Source organism: Physeter macrocephalus, chromosome 3 (genome assembly GCF_002837175.3).
Source record: "Physeter macrocephalus isolate SW-GA chromosome 3, ASM283717v5, whole genome shotgun sequence".
NCBI lineage: Eukaryota > Metazoa > Chordata > Mammalia > Artiodactyla > Physeteridae > Physeter > Physeter macrocephalus.
The window spans coordinates 11403560-11412884 of record NC_041216.1 but is presented as its reverse complement, the minus strand read 5'-3'; the positions used below and the strand labels follow the sequence as shown (position 1 = coordinate 11412884).

Here is a 9325-nt window from a genome sequence, read left to right as displayed (position 1 = left end):
CAACAAGAGAGGCCGCGATAGTGAGAGGCCCGTGCACCGCGATGAAGAGTGGCCCCCACTTGCCACAACTAGAGAAAGCCCTCGCACAGAAACGAAGACCCAACACAGCAAAAATAAATAAAATAAATTAATAAAAAAGTAACACATGTTCATTGTACCAAATACAGAGAATACAAAAAAGTAGCCAAAAATTAGAGCTTTCACAACCTATAACCCAGAGACAAGCCATGGCCAGCATCAGTCTCATTTCCCCCTGGCCTTGTTTTGGTGTATCCTGTTGCTACGGGGTTGAAATCGCCACAGGTTTATACTTATTATCAGACAACAAATTTCTAATGGAATTCCAGGTGCCTTGGAGAGGAGAGGTTAGGCAGGGAGATATTTCTAGGCAAAAGGGGTCTTCTGGGTCCCTATCTCCTGCCATTAACTTGGGATAGACATGCTTTGGGTTGCCAGACAAACCAGAACCAAAGAGGCCAATTTACAAAAGTTCTCTGGCTCCTCTATGTGTGCAAGTTGGAGTCAGAAAACATTCATGAACCAGGGAATCCCCTACACAAACCCAGTGAAATGCTGAGGAAGGTCCTCCAGCCATTGGACACGGAGGTCCTCCAGTAATAACGCCCCGATGACTCAATAAAGTGGGGCATTGTCTCAGGATGCCAAGAGCCCGATTTAACCCTCCCCAGAGGGGTCCAGTCCACGAATAGCTCTCCATGTGCAGGGCCGTCGCCCACGACTGGCTCCAGATGACGACCAGTCTAGGTGATCAACACATCTGGATGGCAGCTTCTCTTTTTCCATCCAGATGTTTGAGGCCCTGACAGCACACCTGCCACCCAACTGCCAGGCCACAGAGAAAGCCCCCAGGCCCCACCCTTTCTGGGAAGGAGCAGAGGCCTCTTACAGAGGGAGCAGGAGGACGATCCTCCACTGGAATCAATCAAGGACCCCAGCCCAGAGAAGACCGCCCGGGGCCAGTTGTACAGCTTCCAGACTTTTCTTCTGTTCTCCTGCCTTTGGGTCTAGAACATCCCATGGCTCCCCACTACCCACATTAAAGACAGTGGTTCTCAACTGGGAGTGATTTCACCCCCAGGAGACATTTGCAATATCTGTAGATATTTTTGGTTATCACAGCTGGCGGTGTGCTACTGGCATCTTGTAGATAAAGGCCAGGGATGCTGCTAAACATCTTAAAATGTACTGTTCAGTCCCCACAACAAAGAATTCTCTAGTTCCAAATAACAATAGTGCCCTGTAGTGAAGGCCCAGCCTCCAGCTTGTCACTCCAAATCCCTCCCACCTCCTGCTCCCCAACCTAAAGCCTCCAGCTTAGTCTATGTAGTGTCCCCTACACAAGCCACTGTCCTCAGCCTCCACACCTTTGCATACCTATCCCTCCCCCATCCACACTCCCCACAACCAAACTCTACACCTCTGCCAGTGACACCTCCTCCAAGAAGGCTTCCTTGATCACTTGCCCACACATTCTCCAGCTCTTTGAGCAGGAACTGATGTCACTTAACTGTGTACAGGTGAGGACTTCGGACGGCATGATCAAAAAGAAACCGCCAGAGTCACAAAGCCCAGGATTTACAGGGCAGACTCAGGGCCCAGCAGCCTGCAAATGGATTTGACTTGGTCTGCACAGGGATTTCTTTTTTACCTCAAATCAGTCATCAACATGGAAACAGCAGAAATTGTGACATAAAAGCCTCTGTTTCCTGTTTCTCCAAATGTCAGAAGAGCGGCTGCTGGGGCCCACATTCCTCCATGGCAACAATCAGCGGAAACAGAGAGCGGCCGCCAGAATAGACCCAGAACAGGCTCCCCAGGTCACTTGCAAGGTCCATCTGCCCCACTACGCTCACTTACAGGAGCTGCCTGGCCTCTGGAGGCATTGGAGTTTGAGACCTCTGAGCTGGTCCATACCCTCTTGTCCATCATCTTATAAAGGAAAAACTGAGGCCCAAGGGAGCAGCTTGTCCAAGGTCACATAGCCAGTTAGTGGCAGAGCAGGGGTAGGGACCCAGGGGCCTGCTTCCCATGGGGACACTCCTGCTTACCACACTGTGTTTCCAAGAATGTTGCACAATCTCAGAGCTTGAAGAGGCCCTAAGGACTTGGTCTGGGGCCAGTCAAGTGCCATTCACTCCTCTCAGGAGCACTCTTCTGTTGGCAGAAGCTAGGCAGAGCAACCTCTGAGCCCCGCCCCAAATCAGTGTTCTGGGGTCTGACCGCTTGACTTACAGGTGTGCTGGCAGCAGGCTCCGTGTCTGAGGCACTGCTAATAATAAAGCACTCAAATACCTGTCAAGCACTGCTCTGTGCCTTGTAGATATTTACTCCCTTGATCCTGAGAACAACCCTATCAGAGAAGTATTATTATTCTCATGCCCATTTTTTAGATGAGGAAACGGACATTCAGAGAGGTTAAGTAAGTGGCCTGAGGCTGCACAGCTAGGAAGTGTTGAGGCCAGGATTTGCACACAGGAGTCTGGATCCAGAAGCTGTGCACCGAACACTGAAGAGCACCAGCCCTCCGAAGGCTGGGCTCTTGCCAACAGCCCTGCCTGCTCTGCGTGCGGCAGGAAGCAGATGCAGCCAGATCTGAGCAGTTTACAGCAGCCCACCACAGTGTGCCAGATTTAGGCTAATTTTGAGGAAGCCCTTCCAGGCTCATAAAAGAACTGTTAACCACAGGCCCTGAGTCACCCTGGGAGGAAGGCCCCCGGGTCTGGGGGAGCTGGGTGTGGCTTGGAGCTGTGGGCTGGGGGGATGGTTCTGGACAGGGCAGAACAGAGATCCCAACCTTCAGCCACCAAGACAGAGGGGGAGCCTCTGGCCCCAGGGGCTGTGACTCACCCAGAGTCACTCTGAGTTAATAAGAGACAAGACTCCATACCCCGCTGTGCACACAAGCCTCCAAAGGGGAACCTCTGGGCCCGCTCCTCCGCGGCTGGGCCCACAGGCGCTCAGGCCAGGCCAGGCACCCTGCTCATATGTAAGCTAAGAGGACACGGCCCCCTCCCTCCCCTCTGGAAGCACAAAGGGGAGATGAGCACTTCTCATCCCCTCCGGTGGCCCAGGCCCCATGCCTATGACCTGACCCCATTTCCTGACCATGATCCCAGCTCACATTTCTCTCAAGATTCCTGGCTTCCAAAGCACTTTCACATCTGCTGCTCCGTTTGTACCTGGATGAACTTGTGGCTGCTAAAGGTCCCATTTCACAGAGGCAGAAACTGAGCCTCAGAGAGAATGTGAGGTACGTTTGCTTAGAACAAGGACCCCTCCTCCCACTCCTGCCACTGCTGCAGGGTCCCCTCCCCAACTTTGGACAGAGAGGGAGCCCAAGGCCCGGAGCAGGGAAAGGACTTGTCCAGGGTTCCAAGAGGAGGTGGTGAGCGATGGTCCTCCCATTCGAGGGGTCTCCATAGATCGGGGCCGCCCTCACACGCACACACGCACACACAGTGTCCCGGGCCGCCTGCACACTCACCACATGGTAGATGGCCAGGGCGGTGGTGGCGATGCGAACATTGAAGCAGCAGCAGGTCTGGCGGATGGCGGCCGCGCGGGGGGCCATGGTGTTGCCTCCCCTCCTCCGAGGCACTGACAGGGAAGGAGCCAGGAGCCTGAAACAGGGCAGAAAAGGGAAAGCTGCGGGCGCCCTCCTCACTTCCTTCCTGCCCCTCAGACAGGCAGGGGTAAGGGCGTCACAACTGGGGCGGGGCAGCTGGGAAGGGCCCCAGCTTTCCTCAGAGCACGGCAGCAGGCCCCTGCCACTCCCAGGAGGGGCTTCCCTTACACCGTCGGTACCTACCATTTGCCAGGCCTGGGGTTTAAGCAGTTTCACCCATGCCTTGCTTAGAGGAAGCTCACCACCGCCCTTGGAAGCAAGGACTTTTAGCAATCCCATTTCCAGATACAGACACAGAGGTCCAGAGAAGTCAAGGCATTCAGCCAAATCACACAGTAGTCAGTGCTGGGGCAGGATTCAAACCCAGGTCTGTCCAGCTGCAAAAGCAGCTATTGTCTAGTATTTCCTACATGTTCTAAGCATGCTCCTGGATCCCCACCTTTAATCCTCTAACCACTCCTTTAATCCTCTCCTCAACCCTTTGAGGGAGATACTATTATTATCCGTACTTTACAAATGAAGAAAATGGGGCACAGAGAGGGGAAGTGATTTGTCCGAGGTTACACAGTTAGCCCGTGGAGGAGTGGGGATTTGAACTGAAGCTTGACTGGCTCTAGAAGCTGTCCCTTCGGAGCTGGTGTTCTCTTCACTCTACCCTGAGCCTCAGAGAGAAGCATGTCTTCCTGAACTCTGTCCAAACCAGGACAAGGATAATTACTAAACAAGTCCATCAACGTGCTTCAGGCCCTGGGCTAGGCTCTTCCCACAGCTGGGTCATTAATGCCTCACAGCAATCTGGGAGACCTGCCGTCAATCCCCCTTTTGTGAGCCTCAAGGCCCCCTGATGCTCCCAGGTAATCAGGGATTTTCCCCCCCTCACTCCTGGGAAAAGTTGGAATTAATCTACCGTGACTATTAAGCAAGCTACACTGGGATCTATACTCCCTTCTCAGATGATAAATTATCCATCCATAGTGCAATAAAGGAAGGGAATATGAGGCATTTGCAGAATTCCTGTAAGAAGTCTGCTCTGTCCAGACACTGAGCTCACTATGTGAAGCTTCCAGTGGAGAACACAGCAGGACCTGCCGTGAAGCCCCACCCTCTTATGAGATCTCAGATTTAGGATTGGTCACTACAGCTGCCCATCATTTTTACACCAGGAGAGGTTATAAAAGGTCTCTAAGCTCCTCCCCCTTGGCAAGAGTTGCTCTATTGGACCTACAAAACTTGGCTGGTGGACTTGATCAAGCCTTTCTCTTTGCCAGTGAGACCAAGGGGGGCTCTACAAGCTTGGGGCTCCTGGGTGACCCAGCCAATCCCTTCGCTACTTCATTTTCAGGCCTGTCTTTTCTTTGTTATAGGCGTTGCTGAGACCAGGCATCATAGAAAGGTGGTACAGTGTAGTGATTAACAGCTTGGCTCCAAGGCTCGTGCCTGGGTTCAAACCCTGGCACCTCCTAGCTGGGTAGCCCATGAAGCAAGAAAAGCCCTGTTTTGCCCAAGAGCAGCAAAGCCAGACTGGCTAGAGATGAGGACAGCAGAGGCCAGTAGAGCCCTGAGGTCAGGCTGAGGAGTCTGGATTTAATGGTGCTGGGAAGACATTTGAAAATTTAATACTGTAATAAATGATAGCCATTAATAGTATTATGATTTGGTGAAACCAGAGCAGGTGGGGAGCCAATTCCCAGAGAGAGGGCCAAATGTACTAATGAAGAAGAGAGATCATTTTACATGGTAAAAGGATGAATACTTTTCATTTTTATGATGATAAATTCATTTTACTGTGCATTATAAAAATATATATAACTAGCCCATGAATTCTGTGATTTTCCATTTGGGGAGTAATATAAAGTCTCATTTTAAATCAGATGCATTTAACTGAAAAAGCAGTAAGTCGATTTAAAGAAAACTATCAAGGCAGCCACAGCCCAGGAGGCAGGCAGATGTGGCAGACAGCCATGGAGGCGGTGTGGGCGTCACTGGTTTGGGAATGCTGGCGCAGGGGAAATCCCACAGTGGTGTGTGACCTCAGGCTAGGCACTTGATCTCTCTGAGCTGTTCTTTCCATATCCGCAAAATGGAGGCAGAAGCTCCACCTCAGTGAAGATGAAATGAGGTCACGTGCACACGCATCTTGTTTGTTTCCTCCCTTTCCGGCCCACCCTACTCCCCCATCTCAACCACATCCAGGCTTCTGGGAGGAGGCAGAGCTAGGATTTGAACTCTGATCTGTCTGATGCTGAGTCCTGGGGCACGCCTCCAGGAGCGGAGGGGCCAGTGACTGCAAGGGGCAGCCGCTTTGTGGGCAGGTGACATCCCCCAAGCAATGTCTCCCTCCCAGAAGCACCAGGGTTCTGAGGGATCTTCTATTCCTCACTGGGTGGCCAGCCTCCAGCGCACACTGGTCCCTGTGGGCTGGAAGCCTGATCCTCTTTATTTTCACCCCCTCTAACTTCCTAGGGAAAGGATAGCTGTTATCCCAAATGCTAGGTCCCTTGGCCGAGATCACCGTGGTAGGCAGAATAAAGGCCCTCCAGGGAACTCCCTGGCAGTCCAGTGGTTAGGACTCTGAGCTTCCACTGCAGGGGGCACGGGTTCGATCCCTGGTCAGGGAACTAAGATCCCGCATGCCACATGGCGCTACAAAAAAAAAAGGCCCTCCAAGTGTACCCACATCCTAATCCCCAGAATCAGCAAATATATGTTACCTTACAGGGCAAAGGGAATTTGCAGATATGATTAAGTTAGGGATCTTGAGACTATCTTGGATTATCCACATGGGCCCAATGTAATCAAAAGAGACCCCATTAGTGAAAGAGGGAGGTAGAAACGTCAGAGTCAGACAGAGACTGCAAGATGCTACGCTGCTGGCTCTGAAGATGGAGGAAGGGGCCACAAGCCAAGGAATGCAGGCAGCTTCTAGGAGCTGGAGAAAGCAAGGGAACAGATTGCCCCTATCCAGAAGGAATGCGACCCTACTGACACCTTGATCTTAGCCCAGTGACATCCGTTTCAGACTTCTGACCTCCAGAACTGTAAGATAATAAATGTGCGTTGTTTTAAGCCACTGCGTTTATGCTAATTTGTTATAGCAGCAACACGCAGCTCATACAGCTACTCAGCAGAGTCCACAGTAGAACCTGGGAGACTCTGACCTTGGAGTCTCAGCACACTCCATGGAAGCCTCAGTCCCCATCTTCACAAGTGCAGCCCTTGACCTCCTGCTGTGTGATCTTGGACAAGTCACGGAATTCTCTGAGCCTCAGTTTCCTCCTGCACAGTGTGGGGATAATGATAACACCCATCTCATCATCTGTGAGGACTAAATAAGAAAATGCACATGCAGGTGCCAATGCTGTATATGCCCCTGACTCCTATTCTGCCCTTTTCCATTACAAATGACAAGTTTTGAGCTCCTCCAGACTAGTCTTTAAACTATCTTTGTTCACTGGTGGAAGCTTTGAAAACTTCAGACCTTCCAAACTCCTCAAATTAAGGAGGATGAAATGTTCCACGTCTCCGCAGAGATGAAACTGCTTAGGAAACTGTCCTCCTAAATTCTGCTTCTTTCAAAAGAGTCTTCTAAGGCTCCCTGACTTCAGGGATGATTCCCATATCCTAGAAAGTCTTGATCCAGAAAAAGTCTATAATTCTACCTGGTTGTCTTGCTTAATAATTTGCTGCCATGGTATATTAATATTTAACAGACACCTCTGTTTCCTCAAAGGCAGAATTACTTGTGAGTTTTCTCTGTGAAGCCAGAAGAACATCTTTGGAACTTCCCTCTTCACCCACATGCCTGGAGGTAAAACTAAAATCCATGACTCTATCAGGTTTCATATTTAAACAGAGATGGGAAGGGGACTTCCCTGGTGGTGCCATGGTTAAGAATCCACCTGCCGATGCAGAGGACACAGGTTCGAGCCCTGGTCCGGGATGATCCCACATGCCGTGGAGCAACTAAGCCCGCAAGCCACAACTACTGAGCCTGCAATCTAGAGCCCGCGAGCCACAGCTGCTGAGGCCGTGTGCCACAACTACTGAAGCCCACACGCCTAGAGCCCGTGCTACACAAGTCAAGCCACTGCAATGAGAAGCCCGTGCACCGCAACGAAGACCCAACGCAGCCAAAAATAAATATAAATAAATAATAAAATAATTTTTTTTAAAAAAAAGAGTTGGGGGCTTCCCTGGTGGCGCAGTGGTTGAGAGTCCGCCTGCCGATGCAGGGGACACAGGTTCGTGCCCCGGTCTGGGAGGATCCCACATGCCGCGGAGCGGCTGGGCCCGTGAGCCATGGCCGCCGAGCCTGCGCGTCCGGAGCCTGTGCTCCGCAAGGGGAGAGGCCACAGCAGTGAGAGGCCCGCGTACCACAAAAAAAATAATAATAATAAAAAGAGTTGGGGAGTCTTGTGTCCTTTCAATGAACCAGGCAAAGCACTTTGGAGGATCTGGCTCACAGCAAAGACCCAACACAGGGAGCTATTTTGATTATGATTGCTGTTATGATTATTTCTGTTATTAGCTAAGCACTTTCCCAGCTCGTAGCTCAGCTGAGCTTCCCTCAGACCCAGCCTGGCGAGGAAGGCAGCATAAAGGTGTTGATGTGGACCTGGCAGGCCCAAGGGGACAGTGGCCTGCCACAGGACACACAGCTGGGCCACAGCAGAACCAGAAATCGGGTCCTGCTCGGGGACAGCTGCTTGAGAAGCATGTGAGTGGTGTAGCCAAGGGTAACTCCAGGGCTCTCTTCCCCGGGGGGGCCCTGGGTACCCTCTGTGGCTCGCCCAGGCCGAGGGTCAAGATTCCTGCCAGACCACTGGCCTGTAATTCCCTCCTGGGTGCCCTCACCACCTCACTTCTGCCTTTGAGATTTGGAGCTGGGACCGGCAGGGCCAAGGCCAGAGGCCTGGAAAATATGAGATACCACATAGGCCTCCTTCCCCTTCTCCTGCCCCCCGACTCAGCAGGCTCACCAGGGGCTGGGGCCTGCACGTGCAACCTGAGGGCCCCTCCCTACTCGTGTGGAAGGGAGCTAGGCCTTGACCTCAGAGGGTCAGCCTGGGCAGGACAGCCAAGGCTCCGGAGCAGGAGACTCTAGGGTGATGGCACCGCAGTTGGAAAGGGTGCTAGCTATAAATAGCATGAAGAGCCGTGCCAGTGCCCTCTGGCGGAATATCAGCTCTGGGCATTCACCAAAGATTCACCAGCATCTTGGACCATGGGTGCCACCGGTGCTGTCTGTGGGGAAAAGAACGCTGATCCCGGAGCTGGGAACCCAACTCCCCTCCTGGCTCTGGTCTCCACCCAGCCTCTTTCTTGCTCTGAGGCTTTAGAGTGGGAACTGTCGTACTGTGTCCAGGGCTGCTATGAGGACTGGAGGGTAATCCCTGTGAAGCCTCTGTTTCCGGCAGCACTTCCCTTCTCCCAGCTGTCAACCCCACCCTCGGAAAGAGCCTCAAAGATCCAGGTCCCCGGAAAGCTGCACACCTGCCATTAACCCCACATTAAGAATGACCTCAGGGGCTTCCCTGGTGGCGCAGTGGTTGCGCGTCCGCCTGCCGATGCAGGGGAACCGGGTTCGCGCCCCGGTCTGGGAGGATCCCACATGCCGCGGAGCGGCTGGGCCCGTGAGCCATGGCCGCTGGGCCTGCGCGTCCGGAGCCTGTGCTCCGC

The 9325-nt window shown here is 52.5% G+C and overlaps 1 protein-coding gene across 1 annotated transcript in view; it reads right to left on the bottom strand.

Annotated features, from left to right (window-relative positions):
* LAPTM5 (lysosomal protein transmembrane 5) overlaps positions 1 to 3683 on the bottom strand; it is a 27326-nt gene extending 23643 nt beyond the window's left edge. Inside the window, exon 1 of the mRNA XM_007128487.3 lies at positions 3506 to 3683. Within this exon, the coding sequence (XP_007128549.1) occupies positions 3506 to 3592 (87 nt within the window). The 5' untranslated portion in view covers positions 3593 to 3683. The remainder of the gene's footprint in view (positions 1 to 3505) is intronic.
* Positions 3684 to 9325: the final 5642 nt, after the last annotated feature.